The 26,971-nt window shown below is 54.0% G+C and overlaps 1 protein-coding gene across 2 annotated transcripts in view; it reads right to left on the bottom strand.

Moving 5' to 3' along the window:
* Window positions 1-26,971, bottom strand: part of SORL1 (sortilin related receptor 1) — a 53,286-nt gene that overhangs the window by 16,696 nt on the left and 9,619 nt on the right. Inside the window, exons 2-31 of one of the 2 annotated variants that reach the window (XM_069788080.1) lie at window positions 25,503-25,619; window positions 25,060-25,185; window positions 24,042-24,203; window positions 22,632-22,699; window positions 22,102-22,282; window positions 20,738-20,839; window positions 20,170-20,339; window positions 19,804-19,996; window positions 19,496-19,613; window positions 18,883-18,956; window positions 17,001-17,089; window positions 16,711-16,889; window positions 15,105-15,291; window positions 13,885-14,013; window positions 13,566-13,651; window positions 11,662-11,834; window positions 11,310-11,441; window positions 10,693-10,784; window positions 9,682-9,928; window positions 9,060-9,198; window positions 8,195-8,368; window positions 7,906-8,019; window positions 6,606-6,728; window positions 5,819-5,938; window positions 3,150-3,275; window positions 2,842-2,949; window positions 2,240-2,371; window positions 1,848-1,979; window positions 1,011-1,145; window positions 473-628 (exon numbers count right to left, since the gene is read on the bottom strand). In XM_069788080.1, coding sequence (XP_069644181.1) covers window positions 473-628; window positions 1,011-1,145; window positions 1,848-1,979; window positions 2,240-2,371; window positions 2,842-2,949; window positions 3,150-3,275; window positions 5,819-5,938; window positions 6,606-6,728; window positions 7,906-8,019; window positions 8,195-8,368; window positions 9,060-9,198; window positions 9,682-9,928; window positions 10,693-10,784; window positions 11,310-11,441; window positions 11,662-11,834; window positions 13,566-13,651; window positions 13,885-14,013; window positions 15,105-15,291; window positions 16,711-16,889; window positions 17,001-17,089; window positions 18,883-18,956; window positions 19,496-19,613; window positions 19,804-19,996; window positions 20,170-20,339; window positions 20,738-20,839; window positions 22,102-22,282; window positions 22,632-22,699; window positions 24,042-24,203; window positions 25,060-25,185; window positions 25,503-25,619 — 4,084 coding nt within the window. The remainder of the gene's footprint in view (window positions 1-472; window positions 629-1,010; window positions 1,146-1,847; window positions 1,980-2,239; window positions 2,372-2,841; window positions 2,950-3,149; window positions 3,276-5,818; window positions 5,939-6,605; window positions 6,729-7,905; window positions 8,020-8,194; window positions 8,369-9,059; window positions 9,199-9,681; window positions 9,929-10,692; window positions 10,785-11,309; window positions 11,442-11,661; window positions 11,835-13,565; window positions 13,652-13,884; window positions 14,014-15,104; window positions 15,292-16,710; window positions 16,890-17,000; window positions 17,090-18,882; window positions 18,957-19,495; window positions 19,614-19,803; window positions 19,997-20,169; window positions 20,340-20,737; window positions 20,840-22,101; window positions 22,283-22,631; window positions 22,700-24,041; window positions 24,204-25,059; window positions 25,186-25,502; window positions 25,620-26,971) is intronic. The other variant, XM_069788081.1, reaches the window with a different exon arrangement.

The raw sequence follows: 26,971 nt of genomic DNA, 5'->3' as shown, positions 1-26,971 counted from the left end.
ATCTCTCCCCATCTAGCAGGTAGATGGACGCCTAAGCCATCCTCTCTCCTGACTGCAGAGGGTTGGAAAAGCAACCGGTTTGCGGGGGATGTCCTGCACCAGCTCAGAGCTCGGCAAGCCTCAGCAAGGACCGCAGCGAGGAAAAAAAAAAAAAGCACCTCTTTTACCTTCAGCGTAGGTGTGAGCTGAAAAGCCACCCTGCAGCCCTGCTCTCCGTGATCTTACACGGTCTCGGACACAATGGCATTTAAGCAGGGACCTGTGGCAGTAATTCATGCCTCCTGCAGGGCTGGAGCAGTGTCCCAGCTGGTGGCAGGGGGTCTGACCCCAGGGAGAGAGGAGACGGTGGGCTTTTACACCACAATGTAATGTAGCCCTGTTATCTGGCAAGCCTCTGAGACTGAAAGGCCGAAAGTCCTTGCAGATGTGATCCTACAGAAAAAGGAAAGGGGTGAGGAAGAGAAAAGCTTACGTGAAGTCGGGCAGACTTCCTCGTCGGAGCCATCGGTGCAGTCCTTGTAGCCGTCGCAGACCCAACTGTTCATGATGCAGGTGCCGCTGTTGCAACGGAAGTGATTCGGTAAACACGTCGGTGGGATCGATGTAGTAGTGGGGTGAACTGGGGAACCTAAAAATACACCGGGGAGAGCTGATCTGAGATCCCTGCTCCTGCACGTGGCCTGTAAGCTGTGCCTGCTCCCAGCAGATTGGGAGCCGCTGTCAGCGGAGGGAAGCGGGGAGCAGGCAAGGCATTACAAGCCCAATGTTTTCATCTGCATTCAATCTGCGCAGCTCCTAATCAGGATTTCCAAAAACACAGAGTAAAAAGATGCTTGAGAGTGCATGCTCAGCGCATTCATGGGGGATTTTCAGAGCCACGGGGGCTGGTGCAGGCTGTCCCAAGCAGCCCTGCGGGAAGGCAGCTGATGCTGAGAGTGCACCTTCAACATGCTGCAGCCCAGCCTCGAGCAGGGCTCCCGTGAGCAGAGCAGAGTACCATGTGCCCTTACCCTCACAGTCCTTCTCATCGGACCAGTCTCCGCAGTCGTTCTCCTTGTCACACTTCCACCGGTTGGGGATGCAGTGCCCGTTCCCGCACTGGAACTGGTAGTACCGGGAGCAGTTCGGGGCCTCTGTTGGGTTTTCTGACAATGAGAGGAGAGCCCTGTGAGCCCCAGCGTTATCTCACCAGTCTTGAGCACAGCCGAGGTGTGGGAGCATCTCAGGCCGGGCTATGGCTGGCCCAAAGAGCATCACCCTATCTATTTGCCTGAGCAGCACGGCTCGTCTCCAGAATCCCCACTCCTCACAGCCCTCGCTAACTTGTTGCCACCACTATTACTTCTGTGTGCTGGGTGCTTCATGGCCAGACTCCACCTATGATCTCAGAACCAGAGCTGACAGCAAAATTAAGACAGAGCACGGCACAAATGGAGAAGCAAACCCTGCAACTCTGAAATGAAGACGCAGCTGCTTCGTCTGGCTGGGTACAGCTCCTACAGCTACCCAGAGAACAGTGGTAAATATTGAGTTTGGCTGAAAACTGCCTGTCTGCTTTGGGCTGTGAATCTGTGGAGTAAATATGGTCACATGTGACTTAGTCAAGCACAGGATGTGCCAGCCGTATCGGATTTTTCGTTGGGCTTCAGTTTACCTATCTGCAGTATGAGGAAAATGATACTGATCTCCCTGTAAGACACCCTACAATGTGCAAGTGGAATGCTACACACGCATATACGTACATACACGAGTGCGTATGTAAAACATGAAGAAGGCAGTACTCTGTGCTCCTGAAATTCAGAGGAGGCTGGAACTACGGTGACGAGAGACCCTGAGGTACTGCTCACCGCAGTTCGCTTCATCGGAGTAATCGCCACAGTCATCCATCCCATCACACTTCCACACCAGGCTGATGCACACGCCGTTCTGGCACTGGAAGCTGAACTGGTCACAGGTCCGGTGGAATTCAGGGTCCTGGGCTGCAGGGGTGGCATGGAGGGACATCAGAGGTTTGGTGTAAAGTTCAAGGGCTTGAGGGAAGCTCGTCATTGAGGAGGAAGGAAGGAGCACACTCAGAGGCAATCACAGACTTATAAGCAGAGTATTACAGTTCAGAGCCAACTCTTTAGGAGACCTGGCAGCTTTCTGGTACCCCAGGTAAGGTACTCTCCTCTCCATGCCCCTGGTTTCATTCTCTATCCAACCCTCCTTCTGCAAAGGTGCACAACATCACACTTACAGCAGCCAGCATAGTTGGCATCTTCATCTGATCCGTCTCGACACTGGACGATGCCGTCGCACACCATGGAGTGGAACAAGCACTGCTGCCGGTTCTTGCACACAAAATCCATGTAGCGGGTGCACAGGGGTTCTGGAGAAATGGGAGGTCAGGAGGAGAGGGGATGGCACCTCTGCTGTCCTTGGCAGCAGGAATGCCACCCACTGTGATCTGCACAGACCTGAGCGCAGCGGCCGGATTTCAGGAATTTACAGAAAGCGTCCAAGACAAATGTCTCGAGCTCTGTCCCTGCGCAGGCTGCCCTCGCCCGATAACACGTCGGGGTGCAAGCGGTTTGGCACAGGCGCCAGGAAGGGTTTCATCACGTCCTGAACACAGCTCCTGACAGCGCGTCCTCCCTACCCGTCACAGCCCTGCCTACTGCGCCTTTTGCTGACACATGCAGACCAGCCAATTTCCCAGGGGGCTCGTGAATGCTAACTAAGGCTTTCCCATTATCTCACCAGGGCTTTTCTCCCAGCAGGATGGGCTTTGGCAGACCCTGAAGGCTGTCAGCCCTCGCTGCCGGGGCCCCGCCAGCTCCCTGTGGCCCCGGTACTCACCGCAGTGCCTCTCATCTGAGGCGTCGGAGCAGTCGTTGATGCCGTCGCAGTGTTTGCTGGTTGGGATGCAAGTGCCGTTCGGGCACTGGAAGCCGTTGCACTTTTTTTCTGAAATTCAGAATTGGGTGGATGTTGCATGGGGTTTTTCAAAGCTGCCTACAAAAAAACAGTTGCCTTCCCCCTGTGTCCGCCTGCTTTTGCAGGGATGGGAATCGTCCCTCTGAGCTTGCTGCAGGCTTATCTCAGCAAGTTTGTAGAAATCCCTCCCACCCCGTGGCAGAGCCCCCTCCTCACGCGCCACGCGTTACCGCAATTGGCGGGGTCCTCGTCGGAGCCGTCCTGGCAGTCGGCGTCGCCGTCGCAAGCCCAGCGCTGCGGGATGCAGTGGCCGTTCTGGCACTGGAAGCTGGAGGCCTCGCAGGTGTGATATACTGCTGAAACCAGAGCCGGGGGGGGGGGGACCGTGCCTGAGCACGGGGTGCCGACGCGTCCCCGCCGAGCTGCGGCACGCGTCGAGTCGGGCCCCGCTGCCGTGCACCCCCGCTCCCTCCGCCTGCGCCAGGACTTCACGCCACGGCAGGCATGCCATGCGCCGAGCGACCACGAGCGACCGCCCCGTGGGCCCCGGGCAAGAGATTGCTGGGGGTCCGCGTTCTTCGTGGAAGGAGCCCACGTTCTCCATGGGTCACGCCATGGTCTTTCCCTCTCCGTGCCGTGCTTGCTCACAAGCCTGCTGTGCCTCAGGGATGGCTTTTGGAGGCTAGCAAGCTCTCCCAAAGTCAGGAGCCTCTTTCCCTTTGATCTCGGTCCTTGGTGTGTCTGGGCAAAAGTGACGGTGGTGACATCTGGCCAGAGATGGCAAGAAACATCACAGCGAGCAAGCAAGCCTTGGCAGAGCGGCAGGGTCCCCCGTGCAGGGGAGGACGGACACAGAAACGGCCTTTAATAAGGCAGGCAAGGCTTTTCCGTGTTGCTAAAGCCAATTAGAAATACAATTCTCCTTGGGTTTACAAGGGAGTAGGGCCCTGGCTTTCCTTAGGCTCCTGTCATGAAAATATCTGCCTGTGGGGGATCTTGGTTGAAGCCTAGTCTACGTTGTCACTTTAGAGACAAATACCGTTTTTCAGCCAGGACAGCGCTCGTCGTTATTGAGAAGAAAAGCAATGTTCAACTTAATTAAATTGCATGCTACTGAATTTTAGGTTAGCAAGTGACATGCACTTGCAGATATTTCAAAATACTACAGTCTTGTGGCAGTAATAGTCTATTAGGTATTCAGCGTGAAATGTAATTATTTTAGATAAGAGCAATAATTGCAGCCAGTGAAGTCAGATGAAATGTTTCTCCAAAAATTGTGATCCTCTTAGATAATTTCAACTTTAGGCTTTACAAACCTGATATGCTTTTTGAAGTAGGTTCCTCTCCTGTAGTAATTCTCTCTGGAGAAACTCATGTGAGAGATAAGCTATAGCAATATAAATTAAACCTTCCTATATAGCCATGCGCTGGGAATACTAATGACCAGGATCCCCAGCGGCACGCTGTAAACCCCGTATGCTCGAGGCACGGCAAATGCCTCAGGGGGTGAGCATACAGGAGCTCGGAGGCCTGAAAGGGATCTCCTAGATCCTCGTGCCAGAGCCCCACGACAGCAGCTAGCCTCGCCGTCTGTCCCGGCGGCACCAGGGCTGCAGCCAGAGCAGATACTGGATGGTGCCAGTAGCCCCGGGGGCTCTCATGGGCCCCCCAGGGCTTCCCTGGTCCCATCATCCCGTCTCCTCTGATGGGCTGATCTCAGCCGTGTGGTGTGGAAACCACTGCTTTTGTCTTGAAATATCCCGTGTAGTACTTTCCAAGTATGATCTTATGCCTTTCACTGATGGACTGAAGCACTGCCTACTCTCAGAACTCTCTTCTCATGCAAATACTTAGGTTTTTGGCTTTGTTGGGTTTTGGGCGGGGGGGGTTTTGTTTGGGTTTTTTTGTTTGGTTTTTTTGTTGTTGTTTTTTAATGGGAAAGACCAATACATTGTTATCTGTTGACTTTTCAAATGAGAAAAAGGCTCTGTCTGGGTGTTAACCTCGGGAGACTGCTGAGGAACATCAGTTTCATGCTGCGGTGCTGAGCATGGTTGAGTGTTGTGACTTTCAACTGCAAATAGAGAATGAGGCTCAGGGGCGTAGGACTTGCCGCACAAGAGGCATAAACTAGGAACAATACTATTTCTGGCAACCGGGTTGCATTGATATGAGTTGTAAGGGAAAAAAAGAGCGGATCTTCCACGGGTGACTCCATACGCATGAGACCCTCTTTAGATTTCCAAACTCACAGAGCAAAGTGAGGCCGCTCAGAAGAGGAGCCGCTTCCCGAACTAAATCTGCCACTCCTTCGGATCAATTGATTGTGGAAAAGCTGCAAAGAACATGCCTGTTTTCTGCAACGTATTTAACGGCAAGAAAATGGTCAGAGTTCAACCTGTGAAATGCGATCAGCGCACGGTGGCCTGTTCGCTGCCTCCGTGCAACAAGGGAGCCCTTTTTGCGCAGAAGCATTCTTTGGCTGCCCGGCAGCCACAGACCCACTTCCCCACTCAATGAAGCCTCAAAGGCACAGCCACTGCCAACTGGTACGCAGAAGACGTATGGCCCCGTGGCCAGCGCAGCAAGGCATGCCTGTCTGTGCAATCTTGCAAGTAAAAAGCAGAGCTGGATCACTGTGTGAGCATCGCAAAGCTGTTGGCAAACTCACAGCGAGCCCTAAGGCCTGTTGAAGGCACTGGAGGGAAGAAATCCTTTGCTTTTTGAGCGTTACAGCCCCCTGAGCTGAGCTGCAGGCTGCCTGGCTGCCCTGCTGTGTGGCTCGGCTAACGAGCAGGGAAACTGAGGCACAAGATGCTGGCCAATGTCTTACAGCACCTCAGGCTGTAAGTAATGAGTGTTTGCAACTGAAGGTTATTGATCACATCAAAGTGCTTACCAGTGCAGTTTGCTTCATCGGACCAGTCCCTGCAATCGTTATCACCATCGCACATCCAGGAGAGACGAATGCACATCCCTGAGCTGCAGCTGAATTCATCGTTTCTACACTGGTGAGCCTCTGCAAAAAAGCGCACACAGTTCAGATGTTGTCGGGGCCGGGGGAGAGGAGGAGGAAAGCTTCACGTGGGCTATTGACCGAGGAGAGGAGGCTGATTTCTCAGAGGCGACAGACTAGACAGCCCTGCAAAGCAGGCTCATCTCGAAAGCATGCTTTCCTGCCTCGTGCCTAGCCCTGAACGACCAAGAGCTACCACCTTACTGTTTACCAGCCTCTTCTCTCCTTCAATTCAGCACCCCACCTCTCCAAACAGCTAAGCTGGAGGTGGATGGCCACAAACATGGCACCACTGAGCAACCCACGCCTCCTGTGTGCTTGCTGGGCAGCTGCCCAAGGTCAGCTTGTACTCTCCACCAAGTATTTGGCTTTGGGTCACAGGAGTACCCAAGGAGCAGAGCGGGAGAGCTGGACGGTGACGGCACAGAAGTCTCCCTGCCGGACCACAGCGAGGGGGAGAACCAGCGCGCAGCCTCGCTCTCCTGTCCCTCATTGCCCAGTAACCAGTAAATGATGGGAGGAGGTGGCTCTTCGCCAGGATAAACAAGGGGATCTGGCGAAGCAGTGCTTTGCCCTACAGTGTCTACGAGTAGCACCCTGCCCCAAAACACTGCTGGGTTTTCCGCCCTCGCACAGGGACAGGGAAGGAGGTTTGAGTGAGGGCACTCACCACAGTGACGTTCATCACTGTTATCCCCGCAGTCGTCCTCCAGGTCACATTTGTAGGACAGTGGGATGCAGGTCCCCGAGCCCTGGCAGCGGAACTGGGTCTCGGTGTCGCACACAGTGGTGGCTAACGCAGCGGGGAGGGAGAGGAGGAGGAGGAGAAGGAGGTTGAGGTGGTGGTTAGGAAAGGGTTTCTGCTGTCTGAGTCTGCGTACTCGGTACAAGGAAATGAAGGGAGAGGGACAGCATCCTGCCAGCTTTGCTCAATGCAGCCTGAGTTACTGTTATTGTATTTTAATGTCATTATCAGGCACTCCTCGTAAAGCAGAGCAGAGCAGGGTTAGCTGTCTGTCTGGGGATCAGGACTGAAGCTCCTGCCACCGTCATGCCCACTCGAGAGCCAGGGGCAGTGCCTTCCAGCCAGGGAGCAAGCAAGCCGAGGCTGTAGAGCTGCATGCTCCCCACAAAGGGGCTTCGTAAGCAGTGAGATCAGGCAGGGAAGCCAAAGGAGGGGTAAAGCTGGGCATGAGCATTGCTATCCAAGGCAGCATCCCTGTGCCAAACTGGTGACCCCTTGGCGAACCCCTGCAGAGGAACGGTACCTACAGAGGCTTTCCCTCACCTGGAGCCAGGCAATGAGCTTGAACTTGGACTCTGCTGACTGGTATTGCAATGTTGGCAGGAAAATAAGCTCCTTCTCAGTACAAAATGGCCATAAATGGCATCTCTGCAAGAACACCTGGTCCTCCACCAATTCCTAACTTTAAACCCGGCCCTTTTTCCACAGCGCACTAATCCAAACCCTTCAGGCTCTGCAAAGCTGTGGAACATCTGCCCCTTCTGCATGCATTGGTGGTCCCTAATTTTACTTGAAAAGGTGACCTCCACCTTTAATGTGTGAACTTGATTTATTAGCTCAACAAGAGGCCCGTGTCTGCACGATGCAGACAGAAAGTCACTTTCTATCTGCACTCTTTTCCTCGGCATTGGCTGTGCCCTGAATTATCCTCAGAAGACAATTACTGCAGGAGACAAACACACGCCCTCACATGACAGCTGAAATCAGTCTCACTGAATTTTAGACATTTACACCTGAGCTGGTCAAGGGGGAAATATTGGCCCCTGCAGGACACAGCTAATCCGACTGGCTTTGTATGTCTGTCAGAGGAGGAGATGAGTTGCACCCCCAGAGCGCCTCTCACTCTCCATGACTATGAAGGGTGCATAGACCATCGGTTCAGTTGCGATGCCGACACAGCAGACATCTAAATTTGGACAGGCAAATGCCACCGCAGGACACTTACGGCAGTTCTTCTCGTCGCTCATGTCCCCACAGTCATTGTCGTTGTCACACTGCCAAATGCTGTTTATGCAGTTCCCATTGAAGCATCTATACTGGTTGGGCAGACACGTGTTTTCTGGTGCAAAAGGGAAAACAAAAACAAGCTGGCACAAGGCATGACACTGCGCTTTCAGAAGACAGGCCATACTCCTCCTCGCCTAACGGGCAGCGCAAAGGTCGTGCCGACCTCTCGCAACGGCAGAAGCTGCCTCTCAACATAAAGCAGCAGCAAGAACCAAGCATGGTTTTACCTTCCTTTACGCAAGTGTTGTTTTTCATGCTGTAGCCATGAGGACAGTCGCACTTCACCTCCCCCGTGGGCAGCACGGTGCTGGACACCCCCTCAGGGCACTTGCAGCTCCTGCCGTTGTTCGACTTGGGCAGGCAGAGCAGGCTGCAGGGCTTGGTGATGCAGGCGTTCTCCCCTGGCGAGAGGGCAGGGAGGAAGGGGACGTCATCAGGATAGAGGGCTGGAGATGCCGCGGGAAACCCAATTTCACCTGCCATCCCAGGCTTTGGGTTCAGACCCCCATTAGGAGCCAGTTCTGCAGCGCCGAGCGCTGAGGCTGGCCTTAGAAATGCACAGAGCCATCTGCTCCAGGGAGACCGAGGGCCTTAAAGGTCCTCCCAGTCTCTTGCAGGCTGCTGACTAGCAAAGCCCTTTGATGGTCTTCTACCCATCCGAAAATGAAGCCACTCCCTTCAGCGCGTTCATCATGCCACCGCTACATTATCACAGCCCAGATGGATGACTAAGTGGAGGACAAAGTTAGTGCAGCTCTGAGACCCTATATTTTTTTTGGCCCGTACAGCACTTTGCACGGAAAGGCCATGGTCTGTGACGTAAACTATGAGGTGCCACCACAGCCGAGTGCCCTCTGGGCTCTCTCCCTGATGGGGAGCATCTCTCCTGGCAGCCAAAAAGCAGGGTGCACCACTCGTGAAATGCATTCCTTACGACGGCACCTGAGCGCTTCAAACCCTGCAGGAATGGGGATATATTCAGGCTCATGAAACGTGAGCCGGGATGGCCTGGTGGCCTGGGAACTGGTGGAAATGGGGGATGAACACATTCCTAAATCGCAGGAAAGATCGTCTGCACGCTCACGTGATTACCTGTTGTCTTTCCTCTGTAAAAGATTTTCATGTCCATGATCCCATTTAATCGGCCGACTAAGATCTCCATTCTGGAGCCGCTGTTTTTGGATGCTCTGAAAATGCTCAGCTGCGACCAGTCGTTCCAGTAGATTTCATTCTGAAACACAGGCTTTACTCTGAGCGCGAGGAGCAGTGCTGCTGGGGCCGTGCTCGTCAGCGGTTACCTGTGCTAAGCCACCCTAACCGCCTGGATGTGTGGGGCAATTGAGAGTGCAAAGTCTCCCCAGCCCAAGGGGCAGAAGAAGAGGAAGACCTGAGCTGGGATTTGAGCAGGAATCAAAGCAGCAGTCAGATCTGCTGAGTGGCAAACAATCTGGGGAAGACAGTGCAGTGCAGCTGCTCGGAAAAGCTGCACGTCTCTTGGATGTTGGTCCCGGTTTCAACTGCACCTGCCTGCTCGTTTCAGGGCTTTGTGGGAACGTGCCAGGAGTGGAAATAGAGCAAGCATCACGCCAGCTCCTACCCTCCGAATCCAGCGTGCTCAATGCTCTTCTGCCACCCGCCCCACGCACATGACAACCTCTGAGCGCGTATGCTACGGAAATGCATACCAACTGGAAACGACCCGCCGCATACGTACCTTAAATACAGCAATAGCGTAGGGGTGAGGGAGGCTGTCCAGGATCACAGATCTCTGCAGCCCATTGAAATCGACCCTCTCGATCCTGTCCATGTAGGCTTCTGTCCAGTAGATCCAGAGGTCATCCACAGAAATGCCATTTGGCCACCGCACGCCCTCCGAAACGATGCACCTGGCTGACGACCCATCCATGTCACTTCTGTAAATGCCAGCTCGGGAGTCTCCCCAGTCTGTCCAGAACATCAACCTGACAACAGGCAGAGACGTTACTCGAAATAATAACAAAACAGCTCATCGAAAGGAAACAGGTTATGAAGCAGAGGTTTGAATACTTTACATTCCACGTCTCTTGCAAGACATGCCTTTGGAAAGGGAACTCTTTGCAATTCTAATGAACACCACCGGCAGATCTACAAGCAGCAGAGAGGCTTATTGAGCTGCAGGTTCTGTGGTGTGAGTGCAGCTGTAGGTTACCTTGCATTGATCTGCTTTGCTTTAGTGCGCGCAGCTGAAGGCAGCTCAGGTTTGTCAGCGCTACATTTGCAGCGCAGCAGCGGTGGCAAAACTGTACTTGGAAAAATGTAACTTGCATTTGGCTCTTGAATTTGAGTGTGGCTCGGTTTCTTATGCGGCTTTCTCGCTGCAACTTTCCCCACGGATCAGACCAGTTTTACTGGCAGGAAAAGTTATTTACTAGTAGATATGTATGGGTAGGAAAACAGCAGTTTAACGGAAAGAAAAACCAGTTTGTGATCTCTGCTCCCAGGCAGCTGGTGCCGTATTTGGGCACGCGATGGCAAGAGTGGGCTCCACGGGGCAGGACTGTGAGCTGTACCCCACCGCGCTGCCTTCCATCGCGCCCTTCGGGGCCGAGCCTCGCAAAGCTTTCTGTGCAGCACCCTCCCTCGTGTTTGCCTCTTACGAGCGTAGCGGCACAAGAGGGGCTGAACCGGCACGGTTCCCTTGGGGAATACCAAGGCACCCGACTACTTGCGACGCTTTCGTTCTTACCCGTCTCGGGGAACCAGAGCGAGGGCTCTGGGTCGTTCAAGTATCGAGGAATTGAGGACGGCGAGTCGCAGGTCTCCGTCTGGATTGGCAACCTAGAGTCATAACCAGCAACAGGAGGGGTGTGTTTGCTGAGGGCAATACGGAGGGCAATCGCCCTGGCTAAAGTTACATGAAATCTGTGGCAGGTAATTACTGTTCCCTAATAAAGTAACTGCCGTGGGCACAGGGAGCAGTTACTGTGAAGCAGGTGATAAAAGAGGATAGATCGGTGTATTTATTGACATTTCTGCGTGACTGAGTGAGCAGCCAGCTGCTGCCACGCTCTGTCCGTACCCCGTGCAGGCTGTGCGTACTATGCAAGGATGTTGCTCCCCCCCCCCATTTCTGCTGTGTGATTTGGCCTCACAAACTGACCTCGGTTTAAGTGCACAGGGCTGAATGTTATCATACGCTGTTTGCATTTAGATCCAATAAAGTGGCACGTGGGATGTGGGTTGGTGTTCAGTAACGCCCCACCAGCAATGAGAATTCAGGGCAGTAGCCGACTTAGGGCCCAGCCACCTCAAAGATGCACTGACAAAATCACCTCTCTGTAGCATGGGTTGGCGTAGGTGTACCTCAATTTTGGGAATCCCGGCATTGACCCAGTACAGCAACTGACTAAGAGGTTCAAAGGCCAAAGCTTCCACTGTTTCCAGCCCGGTGCTTATGATTATTTCTTGCCCAGAGCTGCCGTTGAGACAAAGACGCTGGAAAAAAAAAATCAGAATAAAAGATGAGAAACTTCTGCTGCCTCAAGGCGATGGCGGTCAAGGGTGCAAGGCAAGCTGTAACAGACAGCTCAGAGGGGAGGAGTACCCAAGATAAACATTTGTATTTCAGGGTGTGTATGCAACACCGGCCCCCGGTGCGAGGAGGCGATGACACGGGCGGCCGGCACCGCGGCAGCCTCTCCGCCTCCCGGCTCACCTGTATAATGTCAAGAGTGACATCGGCCCAGTACAAGCAGTTGTGGTCGTAGTCGAAGTCCAGGGCGACCGCCCCTTGCAGCCCGGCCAGGGGCAGCTCCTCGCTGACGCCAGAGGCGAGGTTGTAGCGGTGGATGGAGTAGCGGGTGGCGTAGAGAATGAACTCGTTCTCCTCTGCAAGAACAGGGAGCGCCTTGTTTAGACGCCTCTGGCCATTTTAGGCTACTCGAGGGGCAAAAAGAAAATACCAGGTATTTTTCCTTACCCCGGCCACACGTTTTAGCACCTCAGCATAAGGGAGGCAAAGGTCCTTTGTCTTAGTGGGATTAGGTTAATGAGAACACGCTAATAGTCTTATGTGGGTCCCGTGCGCACTCGTGCCCAGGAACACACTGCGGCCGTTGTTTGTTCTGGGGGCTGAAGGAGGAGGTAAGCACGGGAAAATCTGTCATGACCCCTTCCTTCCCACGTTAGCATGCCGCCAATTAGAAACAAAATACTGATCTCCCGTTCCTCAAAATTCTCATTAAAAAGGTGGGAGTGATGTAAATCTGCAAGTCCTAGGGGACACCGGCACCGCAGTAAATGTCTCGGAGTGGGTTTTATTTCTAAATTGCGCCGAATCCAGCGTAATGGAATCCTGGTCCGGGACAAAGTCTCCTGGGCTTCAGCACGCTACCGGTCAAGTCCAATAATGCTATTAATGAGTAAAGCGAATGTCAGTAAGTAACTCTGGCTGTGCATCCCTAATGAGATTATACGGAGATAGGAAACAGATACTGTACATGAAAGTGTTACCATGGTGCAAGCCAACACGTATCTGAAGACGATCAGCAAATACTCTGGGAACATGGCACTTCAAAGCCCAGCCCGGTAGGGACTGCAGGTTTATTTTTCAGTCAGCAAGGCCCTTCTCAGCATGACTAACACAGCTCTCCAAATAGCTCAAGAGGGCCTGGAGGGGTGAATAACGTGGCGGGCTCTGAACAAGGAGGAAAACTAAGCATGGCATTGGCATGAATCCCAGCAGCGGGAACACCACCCCAGGCACCCGCCGGGCTGTTTTGCACCCGGAATATCTTTTGCACCCTGAAAAATCTTAGGACAGTGCAGGGAATCCTCACGCTGGCGGGTCTGGCTGCACCGCAGCCCTGCGGCTCCGTTCAGCCATGGCTCCGGGCTCACCCTGCCCGCAGCGCCGGCTCAGCCGCCCCATCCCTTACACGAGCCTCTTCCCTGTCTCAGGCTCGCTCTTGAGCTGCTGCACGACAGCATGCTAATCACGCATCTTGTGATGGCAGATTAAATTAAAGCTGTAATGAGCGGAATGCAAATGACTTTGGCAGCACAGGAGCACAAGATCGTTGCAGCGCCTCGTGCATTTGAGAGGAGAAAATAAGGACGGAGGCGAAGTCTGGCAGGCACGGGCGAGAGGACTAAAGGGCAGCCTTTGCCCCCGTCCGGCCCCAAATAGCCATCGTTCAACCGCACACGGTGGCCCGTCTCGGGGTGGTACCTTCCCAAGGGTTTCTCCAGGATGGGGGTAGCTTTGATCTAACTCCTATCTTTCTGGTTGGGTTCAAGCCAGCTACAGCGAGGATGCGATGGGGATAAGAGGGTTCCTGCCCGCAGCCTGCTCTGAAGGCTTTGGCCTCCTGTGAATTCAGGAGCAGAGAGGGCTCTGCACCACAGGCTGAAGCTGCTCCTGAGCAGATCCCTCAGAAGCTCTCTGGCCCCTGGACGGGACAGGAGATCACACATTTGTAACCCACGGAGGCATTTCAGCTCTTGCATCATAGGTTTTGTCCAAGAGCCCTCTGGGAATTTGTCTGTGGTCCCTCAGGCACCGGCCAAAGGTTTTACAAATGAAGCCCTTGTGCTCAAAGCAATCCTGTACATACTCACCAGCTAGCGGGCACGGTACCAGTTCCCCGTCGAGGCGCGACTCAATGTCTCCACCGGTACAAGTGTCCCCAGAGATCTTTCGGTAGCTGCAACATATACAGCCAGGCAGTTTATTTCATGGAAACTGTTAATACGCCATCATGTGCAGCTAGAGCAAGCAGTGGTGCTTAGTTACAAATTAGATGTTGGGATGTATGTCCAAACATGTAATTTGTTTACTGCCGCTTGTGGGGCATTTGTGTGGGGGTTTTGTGGTGGTTGTTTGTTTTTAATCACCAGTGGCATAAATCCCAGCGTTTGGAACAAGTACAACACATACCCTCGAGTCTTCTTGTAAGTTGAGCCAACAGGGCAAGGGACTGGCGGGTCGTACGGTTTCCCAGCGAATTCAGGGTCAGGGACGCAAACTTCTAACGATAAGTCGTCGCTCAGTTTAAAGCCAAAATCACTGCAAGGAGAAGAAAGATGTAAGGAAGGATGGGGGAGAAGGAAAAAAATGCAGCCATGCTATAATATTACTCTGCTCTATTTCTGCATAGAAGTTTTAAGAACACAAAGTATCTCAGAAGTCCACTCATTTATTATCAGTATTTAGCTGCATAATAATATCTTATAGCCAGGCAGCTTCTGTCTCCCGGATGTTTCAAGAACATTTTGCGAATAAGCTTGCCAGTGGCCGAGCAGACTAGGGTAGGTGAGGCAGCAAGGCATAGCTGAGCCAGCGTGCCCTGAAAATCTGGCTGCAAGCCCCAGTTCTCCTGCTAGCTGGCTTAGGTCACTGGTCTGTCTCTTGGCTTTTCCTGTTGGTAAAATGGGAGCTGCAGCGCGTCTGTTCTTTGGAAAACACTGTGGAAGAGGTTACATCACTTTGATTTTGCAGGGAGCCCAGGGCTGCGATTCTGAGGCAGGGATCGGATCCCACCAGCCCTGTTCTCAGTCTGCTTGTGACAAGCCAGACTCGGTCTCTGTCTCAGCATCGGACAGGCAGGTCTGGACCCCTGTATTTAACTGTATGTACCAGGCACTCGGGCAGTCTGGCCGTGAGCTCCGCTGAAAGTCCAGTCCCTGAAAAGCAGTTCACTTTCCAAGCCCAAACCTTTGCAACAGATTGCAAGAGTGTGTTTCCTAATCCTGAGAGCTGTGCGGTGTCAGTAATGTGCAAACTGCAGATAAAATGATAGAGCAGGGCCAGTTGCATCCCTGTGGCTAAAAAGGTCACTAAGCTTTTTAGTGGAGGATCTCCATACGTGATGGGAAATTGTCTGCCATCATTTGAAAGAAGGTGATGGATTAACAATACTTTCCTCTTCTATGGAACCTTTCAGAGGCTCCCGAAAGGCTCTAAAGACATTAATTAAGTCTCAGGCCCCATTATTAATGAAAGGATGTTTTCAGTCTATTTATTTTCCTCTCTCCTATAAAATCAAGCAGCGATACACAGAGCTAAGTATATTGGATGTTTGTTCACTTTGAGCGATTGGTCACAGATACTTATCTCAGACTTACAATCCAGACTAAAAGAAATTAATTGGTATTTACCATTCAAAGTCTTCCCTTGTACAAGAGCAGTTGGAGACCATGACAGGCCTGTCAAAATCTTCCCCATTGAAACAGGTCGCATGAGGAGTCCTCCTTTTGAAAACGGTTTTATGCCCCAGTAAGCATTCATTGCCTCGCTCGTCGGAGGGTGACCACAGTTTGTAGTCGTTCTCTGTGCAAGGGACCCCTAAGAGAAGCAACAAGGCTGGGGTAAAGAAAGGCACAGTCCTTGCGGCACCCCAGACCAAGGGTTTAAAAGCAAGAGAGCTGCAGATGTCCCTTGGTCACTGCTGTTGATGCGTGCCCGGCAAGGATGCGCAAAGCGTGGTACCGTGTCCTGCGCCAGTGCCGCACTGCGCTTCGGGGACTGGGGGGACGCAGAGAGCCTTGCAAAAGGCCTCCCGGGGAGGGGTTGCAGGCTCTGAGCAGCCAGCCCAAGCTCCAAACAGCCAGCCCTGCCTCGGAGGAGGCTGCATGAACCTTGGCTTCTCGCCACGGCTAGCGGCATCATGGCATTGAGAGCCAGGATGCTCGGAGTGAGGGCAGGCATGCTGGCACCCAGCCACGCACCACGATAATGCCCACGGCCCCTTCCCTCTCGCCGCCCTCCTCTGGCACAAAACAAGCGGTTTCCACTGCGAAGCTCTAGCCCTGGCCCGAAAGTAAAGGCAAAGCAGAAAGCATTTCAGCTCAGAGCGTGCAGCGGCACTCGGTGACAGGAGGCAACAAGCAGCTTCGTCGCGGTGACAGTGAATTTGTGATGCCTCATTTAAATGAAGTCGTTCTGGTTACCAAACAGATCTGTTTCTAACAAAACGTCAAGGGAATCAGTTATAAATTTTAGTCAAGCAAATTCCTCTGCTGGGTTTAACTGCTCTTTGATTAAAATGCTGCCTTGCAATCAAAGCTGAAATGGGTTATAAAACATTCATAGGCACAAGCCTTCAGAAGGATTTTTTTTTTTTCCCCCTTTCCTTTTCAACAAATTCCTCAGTGAGGAAGGAGGGGATACGGGGAGAGCGCAGGGGACACGAGTGCCTTCAGCAGCTGGGTCCATGTGGACATGAGACGCGAGGGACAGGGCACCCAAATGCAAACGGCGATACCGCAGCCCCTCCAGGAGATGCCCTCTCTCCCCCAGCTCCCGCAGGATGGCCAGGGCAGCGGGGTCGGTCTGCTGCTAATGGGAATGAGGGCATCTCTCCGAGGTCTCTTTTGGAAAATAGGACAGAGGGCAAGAGCAACAAAGGTGTTTCTGCACCCCATTCGTATTTAGGCACCCAACCTCCCGTGCTCATCACTGGGAATCTAAGAGTCTTAGATAACTAAATAGTTTGGTTCGTAGCCTCAGGTCTCTAGGTCGCTTTGGGCTTCCGAAATCCTCTCCCGTGCCCCCTCCTCGCTCTCATCCCCCCAGAGAGGGTACAGCAAGATCTCAATTGCACCCCCAGGGGTGCTCGGGGCAGGCCGTGCAGCGTGGGGACCGGCTGGTTTCAAGCGAGGGCTTATTAGCGTGCATAACCTGCAAAGCCGCAGTGCGGAGACAGGGTGGCTCTCCCACCTGCACAACCAGCGTCAGCGAGGGCTCTGTCATCTGTCCCCTTACCCAGCACGTCAGTGGTGTTGATCTGCAGTATCAGCCAGCTGTGGCCGTTCTCTTTGTACGAGCCGAAGATGGTGAATATGGTGCTTTTCTCCCCGGGCTCGGTAAGCAGGCCATACACAAACACTGGCTTCTCCGAGAAAGTGAACGTTTTCCACGTTTCCCCTTCGTTTGTGCTGTACCTGGAGAAAAAGGATTGGGAGAGCTGCCAGGGGCAGGTCCTGCCCGCCGCAGGGGACTCTCTCCTGGCCCCAGCCCAAGCGCCAGAAGCAATCTCCCTGCCTGCCACTTACTTGAGTTGGTCGGTCTCGGTGCCTTGCGCGACGGCCACAAGAATGCCACCATGGTCGCCCCAGGTGTAATAGTGAGGTCCAGACAGTGCCTGGAAGAGAAACGGTGCCAAGGGGTGAATCGGAGCCATGCTGAGTTAAGGGAAAAGTTTGGCTGGAAAGCACGCTTTGTCAGAAATGCTGCCTGACCCGAGCTAATGTTTCGGGTCGCCTGGGCTGGCTGAGCCAAGTATCTGGAGGCACTAGAGATTAGAGTGTTTATGGGCCAACATCTGTAGACAAGAGCAGCCAGCCCAATTTCCCTAAATGTATGGCTGTGTTTAAGAGCAGCACTGCGCTGCGGACTCTGCTCCTCCCGCGCCGTGTGCAGGGAAAGAATCGATGGAAAAACTGCCATTCCGTGAAACCAGAGTCCATCGCTCCCCCTCTCAGTCTGCAGCTCTTTGTCACATCTGCGGGGCTTTCCTGACACTCAGCAGGGACTCACCGCCTTCCTAGGACTGCAGATAAGTATTGGTTCTCAGGCCGTAAGGTTTTTTGAATGCTCAAAGAGAAGTGGGGCCACGGCATGCAGAAACAAGCCCCAGAGACAGTTCATACATCCATCCCGTGGAAAGAAACTGGTATTTCACACTCACCTCCAGCTCTATTTAGTGACAACCAACACAAAATTACCTTTGCTTTTCTATCTGGGGAGCCCGGTGCAGCTCAGGATGAAAATAGGAAGCACGTACGTGCCTGACTCCGCTCACAGGACGCGCTAACGCACTCGGGGACGTTCTTATGCAGGGCACTGAATGTATTGTTTCTTTCTTTTCTGTGCTGTGAGATCATACCAGTGATCGGGAGAGCAATGAGCCTTCCAGCCTGCTGCTTGCCAAAGCCAAGAGGAAGGAGTTGTGTTACTGCTTCTCAGCTGAGGAACTACAGTGCTGGGTCATTCCGCACCTCCACTCGCAATACAAAGGGCCCGAATAAGTCAGGAGCTGGGCGTCGTTAACCGTGGGTCAACGCTTCCTCAGCATGTTTTGATTGCACTTCAGCGCAAACCTGCCTGCGAGCTGGGGAGGTTGGCATCCAAAAGTCTTGGCTTTCGGATACCCTTCCCTGGCTGTGAGCACTCCTGCCTTGCTGCGAGGCTCCCGCAGGAAGAAACGGCAGGTCCCCGCGGCTGCTCCCCGGCTGAATTTCGGAGGTGCCCGCTCTCAGCCAGGGCCAGTCTCTGAACCACGGGCGGCTTTGGCAGCAGCCAGACCTGTGGCGTGTCCCCACCGCCGCCGCAGCTGCCCAGACATTAACCCAGACCGCGCAGCACTTACAGGAGGAAAAAGAGGTCGTTTAATTCACGGGATTAAATAGCTTGCAGATGTTGAAATACCATATTACACTCGCAGCAGAATGCACAGGCAGACCACAAATACTGCCACAGACCAGAACACCCACTTAGTAAACAGCATCACACTCCCCATAAACTGAGGTCAACATCCCATTTTTCTGGAAGATGCTGGAGCCTCTCCAGACACTCGTGCATACAGAGTCCTGCCCGTCAGTCCTGTCTAAAAGGGGCCAGACGCCCCATGCCAGGGACAAGTCCCACCAGCTGAAGAAAAGAAACAGAGAGGGAGCTCTCCTGCATCTGAACCCACCGCCTTCACCATGAGATTCATCTCCACGCCAACCCATGGGTGGTCCTTCCCCTAAAGACCTTTTTGCCTTGGTCTCAAGGGACTTTCAGCACCTTCCAGCTACAGCTCTTGGATGCGTACATGGAGGTCAGTCACCTTTAACACTCAAAGGCTGCACGTTACTTATCTACATTGCTGCCAACATCCTACCTGCTGCACCACCGCATTGGCTGAGCTGGCAAGCAAAAAAGCAGCCTTACCTCTCTCCACCTTGCTCCAGCACTGCTTGAGACATAGACGTTGGTTTTCCTGGCCATGTTCTTGCCAATGGAGCCTAGGAGAACAGAAGAAATCGTTCTTCTTGAGGAATGCAAAGCAATTGCTTAAAACGAAGCCAGACACCTCTAATCTAATTTTATCTGTGAGCAAAATGACAACTATTGAGGAGCTGATTCTTCACGCTATAAACTAATCCCTTCAAAACCAAATATTTTAAAGACTATTGCAAGTTTAAAAGCAGCTGGGGAAAAACCTATGGCTAGAAACATGATCAAACAAAAGGTGCAAATGTTTTCTCCAGTACAAGAGTGAGACAAACAGGAATTTCTGTATGTTCAAGAAACCCTCCACATGGATAGCAGCAGGAAAGAAGATCAGAGTAAAGCGGGCAAGTTTTCTCATGTCACCGCGCTGCAGTAAAATATACGAGCTGTAATTACTGTACGGGGACTGCAGCAGAGAAGGGACCGCAAAACATACAGTTTAATTATATTTTTGTAACCCGCATATGCAAACTAGATGCTGCCAAGTTCTTCACGTCCTGACAACAACGCGCCCCAAGCCCCTGTGCAGCTGCGGGAAGGAAAGCAGTACCAGTGGCAATGATCAGTCCCGGCGCCGACTCCTTGGAGAGAATGGGCATCCTACGCAGCTGGAAGTTAAGCAGCTGGCTCAGGCGTTGGGCCAGATGGAGAGAGCAGCCCTGAGAAAACTGGAAAAGCAAAACACGGCGGTATTAATTCTCCATCCCGCGCTCGCCCGTGCCCTCGTCCCACCTAGCACGTCCCTCTCCGCTTGAAAAGGCGAGGAGGGACGCCCTCGCCGCGGGATTGCTGTTTCAAACTCTTTTGCGGGGGACTTCTCCCGCGCTCGCCCCTCTGCCCCTTCCCACCCCACGCTACCTCGCAGTCTATCTGCTCCCCGTAGCGCGTCTGCGCCGGGGGCTGCAGCAGCTCCCAGGTGCCCCCCTTGTCAAAGGTGATGACGGAGCGCATGTTCTCCTCGCTGAAGGAGCCGTTGATGAGAGTGGCGATGTAGACGCCCCGCACGCCTTCGACGCGATGGAAGTCCGCAAAGGGCTCGTTGGCAAAATACCTGCGAGGAAGCGCAAAGGTCGGATCAGCGAATCACAGCCTCCCTGGGTCTGGGGAGTGGGCGACTGTCAAGCCCCGGGCTCAGGGCAATGCTTTGATCAAACGCAGCCAAAAGCTACAGATTTTGGCCGGTGTTCTCATTTACCGCAGCCGATTAGGTGTGTCCCGCGTTACCTGACCAAGGTGTCACTTCCAGCTCCTCCCGGGCTGTAGTAGAGCACGTTTTCTAAAGACAGCGAGAACTTCAGGCCTTCTGCCTCTGAGATGTAGAGGTTGGTACGGTTGTTATCGTGGCTGACACACACAAACACCTGGTCCTCCGAGGCATCGGCAACATAATATTCCTTTGGGATGTAAACGACAGGCGAGCAGACTTCATACGTGTGGGCATACAAGCAGGGTTTATGTATGGGACAGTTTAGCATTTCCTCTTAGCTAGGTGAAAGTTAATTCTTCCCTCCACCCATTTGTATTTTTTCCACTTGGCAAGTAAGTATCTTCCCTCTGCTTTTTGTGTTTCTCCTTCAACGATCACTATCCTCTGCCCTCCGCCCTGCACAACCCACTGACAGAGTCCCCCAGAAGCAGCACTGAGTGCCAAGCCCCACCGGTGCCGAATGTCTCTCTGCCTGGACCCCACCGAGGCCACGGGCGCCTCACAGCCGGGAGCGTGCCCCGCTGCTTGGCCAATGTCCTTGGCGAAGGAGGGAGAGAGGAGGTCTTCTCAGAAAGCACCACTTACCTTAATTGGATGCTTGGTTACGAACTGTGCCACGCGCATTGGCTTGCGGTTGAAGGAAACCCAGAGCTGGACCGAAGGCGGCTGCGAGCTGCCTAGCAAATGCTGCGGCAGAGCAGAGGGACACGTTAGGAGTAGCTCTTGCCCCCAAAATCACCCTGGTCTCCAGCGGTGGCCAAAAGGCAGACTGGGGCAAACCCACAAACCACATGCCTGGGACATTACCCTCCCTGAGTGCGGGCAAAGCGTGGCAGCTGCCTGGGACTGATGGTGGGGAGCAGCATTCCCCGCTCCTGGTTTACGTTGCTGCAGCCAGTGCTCAGCAAGGAGAAAACCCACCCTTTCTGGATAGTCGAGTGGAGGTAAGGAGGCTGGATTTAATTCCTCGTCTTTCTGCAGAGCAGTCTGTCCTTTCCTTCCTATTTTTAACAATTTGTGCAAAATGAAAGGCACCAGCGAGAAGCCAAAAAAGTAAAAAGCTGGGGGCAACCTATTTTGCATGGGATGCCAATGGTAAGAACCTAAACCCAGATTTAGGCTCCAAAAATAAGCGGCCTGATTTTCCCAGGCTCTGTATCGCTAAGCAACCATGCCTCCCACGGAAAGGAGAACAAGTCAGAGTACTGGACGCCTCTGCCACCCAGCCTGTCCTCTCTCCAGCGCCGCTGCTGCTGCGGCCGAGGTTTGATGCAAGCGCCCAATTCCAGACTTGTCTGAAACTGGCCAACAGCTGCAAAAAGCATAGGGGGGCCTTGGCTGCAGAGGGACCAAAAGACCGCTTTCGCTCACCAGCATCCTCTTTTCTTAGGAAAGCAAACTGGAAATCTAGCTTTCTTTCCAGGCTGGAGCACGTTAGGCTACTTGGACCTAGTCCACGTTTGATGGTAATCCTCTCTGACAAGCGGCCTCCTAACCTCCGAGCTGCTAAGCCACATCCCCCTTCCCCTGCCGCCCCCCACCCCGCCATCCCCCGCCTTGCTGGCCTTCCCAGGCACCCTGTGGTTTTTCCCGGGTCCCAGCTCTTCGCAGCCTGACCTATTTCTGCCCAGCCTGCTGAAAGCCGGCGTACGGAGATGCTGCCGCTCCGAGCCCCGCCGGGAGAGCAGCACCGGGAGGTGTTGCTTTGTCCACGGCAGCACGAGGTCAAGCGGGGAAGGCAGGCAGCCGCAGGCAGCCTGAGCGACACGTCTGCGACAAGCTGCGACGAGGTACAGCAGCGAGTAGCGTCGTCCCTAGCGAACGCTCTCGCTAGCGTTTAGACACGGGTCCCAGCTGAAAGCAGAGCTGCTGCCCGCTGTGGCCGTGGTGGTACTGTACCAAAGCATCGACCGTCACCGTCAGCAGCAAATCACTCGCGTGATACTTACCACCGACTTTGTTGCAAACATGTATTTGTCCCTGAGCTGGAAGTCTTCAACATCTTCCAGGATTATCTCTTTATTTTCTCGGCTTTGAAAGAAATCGGTGCTGCGAATGACAGTCGAAGCCCCAGAAGGCTCGTGCCGCTCAACGTACACCGTATTTGGCTTATCATAGGGCTCAACTCCCCTAGGAAGAACAAAAAAGGTGGCGGCGGCGTTATCCCTGCACTCACCGAGCAATGCAGAAGGCAGCAGGTACCAAGGAGCAGGAGACCTTTCAAGAGATGGGGTGGGCAGGCAAGAATCGGGGGGAATGCGGAGCACCCCGGGTGCCCGTGTCGGTGGCTGTCTCTTGTCGCCCCGCCGTGCCGCACCCCCCCAGCGCAGGGTCTCTGCTGGGTGAGGGGAGCAGGGGGCCGGGGCCGGAGCACACTTTGGTACCCGGGTCCTCGGTTCGCACAGGGCAGCAAACAAGGCGAGAGGTGAGGAGCGAGAGAAGGCGGGAGCTGCGCCTAATGCACAGGTGCGATACATACCAAGAAAAAGACTTCACGTGTTCCTGAATCATTATCCAGGTCTGGCCAAAATCATCCGATTTCCAGAGCTGCAACGACAAAGGCGAGCGATGCCAGCGGGACTGGGCAACCAAACAGACCCAATCCTTTAAGAGACCCAACCTCAGGCAGCAAAGGCAGGACGGACGGGCGTCCGTCGCAAAACCGTGAACTACTTTGATGACTTCTCTTTACGTGGCAGCTGCCTGGAGCAACAGCGATCTTTCTAGCTGCAGGAGAATAATCCAAAGAGGAAAAAACTGCCCTTTAGTCTCCTACCAGAAGGATTTCCCATGTCTGTTGATCCACCTGGTTTTACACTAACTCAGAAATAAAAATAATTTGTTATAATGAACTTGTGGAGTGCGATAGCAAGGGTAAACAATCGGGCAGAGCAGTCTGCCCCTCGGAGGCTGTTACAACCCCAAGCACAGCCACAGGCTGTTGTTGCAGATCTGCAGGCGCTGGCATGGCAAAGGTCAAGAGGAGAGATAGTATCTTTGATGGTGCAACAAAAGCAGCAGCCATAAACAAGCCAGCCTGCAGGCACATCAGCCCCTCTGCAGAGGGATCTGCAGATCCTGTCTGTCAAAGGGCAAGCGTCCCCAAAACCTGCCTGTTTTTTTCCAAGCGCTAGGGTGGCAGCCAAGCTGCAATTTTTGCCTCTTTTTTGCAGGTACGTGGATATGGCCAGCCAGACTCCAGCCTCGACAGTCAGTTGAGCAGCCTGCCCAGGGAAGGTACAGCTCCCAGCGAGCTCCGTCCCCTGGGGAAGGCATCAGCAGCGCCCAGCAGGACCGGACTGAAAACAGCATCGTTTATGCTGCCTGTGTCTATCTGAAGGTGCTGTAATTATTTAGAATCTTTACCCAATAGGTCCAGGAGGGGGGAAAAAAAAAAAAAAAGTGTTTGGTTTCAAGAAGCAATTCGTTATGCAAGACCCAAAGCCAAACCACACGCCCACATGAAATACTGCAGAGGTCAGTCCTGCCTCAGCTGCAAGCGCTCCGCGGCTAGTTACGACCACAATAGCTGGGGAGATCAATACAGTCAGGAGCGGTGTGGGTGAAGGACCGGCATAAATGAAGGAAAAGGGAGAGGAAATGTTTAAGCCAGCCATCCTGCAGGTCCTATACCCTCACCGCTCCAGATGTCAGAAACCAGGCTGACCTGGAGGGAAGGGGTGTCCCAGCCGATCTGGGGGAGCTCTGCATGCAGCAATCCCAGATCAGACAGCCTGGACGGTCAAAGCACGAACCCACGCAGCGCTGGCATGAGGCAGGGTGGCTCTCGGCACCCCATAAGGGCTGTGGGGCACATAATGGGCCGGGGGATTGCCGCAGCAGGGCAGAGGCTGGACGTTGGCCCTCCCGTCTAAGCAGAAGCGCTCACCTGTTTTTTGGGGTGAGACCTGTCGAAGCCCAAGAGGAGGTTGGGGTTCCTGCCATGCAGGAGGAGGTCCGCTGCTCGGAAGGGAATCGAGAAGCCTTGAATATTGTTGCAGAAGTCGGTGGTGATCCAGAGGTATGGGACGAAGGCGTCCACGAAGATATACTGGGAAGAGAGGGACCGACAAGGAAGAAGGAAAGCAGGCGGTCAGCCTCCAGGAGGTCAGAGCAGAGCTCAGGCTATCGGTAACACAGGCACACGTCCCGGGGGAGCCTCTGGGAGGGCAAACTCCGGAGAGGAGGAATTTGCCTGCCCCAGCCACCCCCTCTCCCGCCACACTCTGATGCTCCTGAGCATTGCAGAGCCGTACAGGAGGTAGGGCAGCCCGGCATGTCCCACCTCTGCCCCAGGGACCCCCAGGACGGCCTGAGGGGCTCTCCCAGCAAGCGAGAGGACCGTGCAAAAACAGCCTTCGGTCCCCATCTGTGGAAGAGGCCCGTCCCTCCCCGGTGCCACAGCGGAAAGGCCCATGTGAGCACTTGGCCTATGCAAAGGCAAGTTTTCAGCATGACCCACGGATGTGGGTCGGGGCAGTTGCACGCCCGGTTCCCGCAGCCTGGCTGTGGAGAAGAGAATACCTACAGGGATGGCAAGTGCCAGCTTCAGCTGCTGCAGGGCAAGGACATCTCACCTCACCCTAGGAGAGCTTCAGCCAGGAGAAAGGTGACCTTGATGTAGATAAAGCCTAAATAAATATTTGTGTCTGTAGCTCTGTAACGATGCTAGTGACGGGCACGCAGCTCGTCGCTCTATCGGGATGAGCCGCTACAGATGCGGTCGCTCTGCCACCACAATACCTTTACAGTTACTCCTCCCACAGCAAGGAGCAGCTATATCGCTACGGGCACCGTGGCATAACTGCCCCAGCACCGAGGGCCTCGTGTTCGCGCCGTCGGCGGCGATAAAGCGGCGCTGCCCTACGGAGGAACCCGGCTGGGGCCGGCTGCCCCATCCTCCTCACCCTCTTGTTGTCGGCCGGGCTGTGGTAGAACTGGGCGATGGCCACCTCGCTGCTGTTCTCCCCGCCGAAGCTGAACTTTTCTGAAATTTTCTTAAAACTCTTCCCGTAGTCATAAGACACGTAAACCTGCAAAGAAGAAGCCCCAGCGTGAGGAGCTTAAAGCTCTGGCTTCCTTTCTGACAGATTTGGTAAAAACTCAGAAAACTACAAGGCGGGAAGCCTTAGAGATTGCCCGAGCCAGTCTTTCAGGGCTCAGACCTGGGGGGCAACACAGAGGATACCAAATGGTTCTTTTTATGCCTCTGAACTCAAACTCATGGGCCTTTCTTTCACCTTCCCAGCACGTGAGAGAAAGGCAGGCTGTAGCTCAGCAGCCGCTGACACCTCCCCTGGCACAGAAGCAGAGAAGGTGCCCCGGGACAGCGCCAGGTTGCATTACTTACATCGCTGTTTTTGGGACCCAGCAAAGACAGGCTGTCTCTGGCCAAGGCCACGATCACGTTGCTCTTCTCTCCCGCCCAGTGAACGACCATCTGATTGTGGGAATCGTTGAGGCTGACCTGCAACGCCAAGGAAAAGGGCACCCTGAGCCACAGCCTCGCCCGCAGGGACAGTCGGAGAGCAAACACCTGCTCGCACCACCCCTCCTGGGAAATACACAGATTTGGGGGAAACTCATTCAAACCAGGGGCAGAAGTTAAACAGCCCAGAAGGCAAACAGCAGAGGGGCACTGTGTGTCCAGCCCTTCAGACCTCGGATGTGCTCAGGGGCACGCTTGGGGCGAGCTCAGCTCCAGCCTGGAGTGCTAGAATGCAACGGGATGGCCTACAGCTGTCTGGCATGCACCAAGGGCTTTATCTTTCCACCGCCATTTCCCAAGGTTGCTGTGCCTTCATCCCACTCCCACCTGCCCCTGCGGTCTCATTTAAAGCCCCCCCCCGCCTTTAAAGCACAGCCAAGCAAACTAGTGGCCGCTCAGCATGATGGGGTTTGGAAACCTCTGCCAATGCGACGGGGATGATGTGGACATTGCCACCGAGCCAGGGCTGCCGTCGCTTATATCGAGGCCACTGCTCACTGCAAGCCACCAAACGGTTAAAGAGAAGGCTTCCCTGCGGGGGGGAGCTGGTGCTGGAGCGTGGCCCCATGTAAGGCAGCATCTCTCATGAACATGTTGGCAAAAAGCACGTGCCTGAAGGGGTTAGTCTTCCCTTTATTCTTCCTCAGAGAAATAGGATTCGGGGGATGATGAGAACGAAAACAAAAACCAAGGACCAAGAAGTGATTTCAAATCCGGGCTGACTAGGCGCAGGGCTGCAGGGAAACAGAGTCACCTTTCTACGGTGACTTCTGTACCCTAAAGGACGCGCTGGTTTCTAGCACAAACGCAGTCGTACACGATCCCATTATTCCTCGTGCATGCGTTGTATCTGGCAGTGCTGTAACTGCACCAGTGGCGAAGGGCCGGTTTCTATGGGGAAGCTATCGCAGCATCGCCGCGGCGGGGGCTCGAGGCACAGGAGACTCGGGGCAAACTGGATGCCTGTAGCGACCGCTGCCAGCGAGCAGGGACGGTCAGCCTTGCCGGGGAAGCCGGGTGAAGTAGCTCGGCAGCAGCCGTAGCTCGGCCACACGTGGGCACCCCCTTTACTGCAGCACCGGGCATGCGTGCCCGAGCCCCCACACTCGGGGAAGCTGGAAAAATACAGGGCTAAGCCCTTCCTAGGCCTGATACCCTGCGGCTCCCACTGACCCCGGGATCAGCGAGGAGCATCGCCCGGGGTAAGGGGACGGTTTAACCTCTGCCAGCAACTGGTAAATAAAACGCTTGGAAAAACGACGTCTTTATTCTGGAAGGAGGGGGGGGGGCGAGTGAAGCCAGAAGCCCTCAAATCCCTCTTATGCAATAGG

The sequence above is a fragment of the Haliaeetus albicilla genome, chromosome 7, assembly GCF_947461875.1.
Source record: "Haliaeetus albicilla chromosome 7, bHalAlb1.1, whole genome shotgun sequence".
Taxonomy (NCBI): domain Eukaryota; kingdom Metazoa; phylum Chordata; class Aves; order Accipitriformes; family Accipitridae; genus Haliaeetus; species Haliaeetus albicilla.
This window is presented reverse-complemented; position numbering and strand designations above follow the sequence as displayed.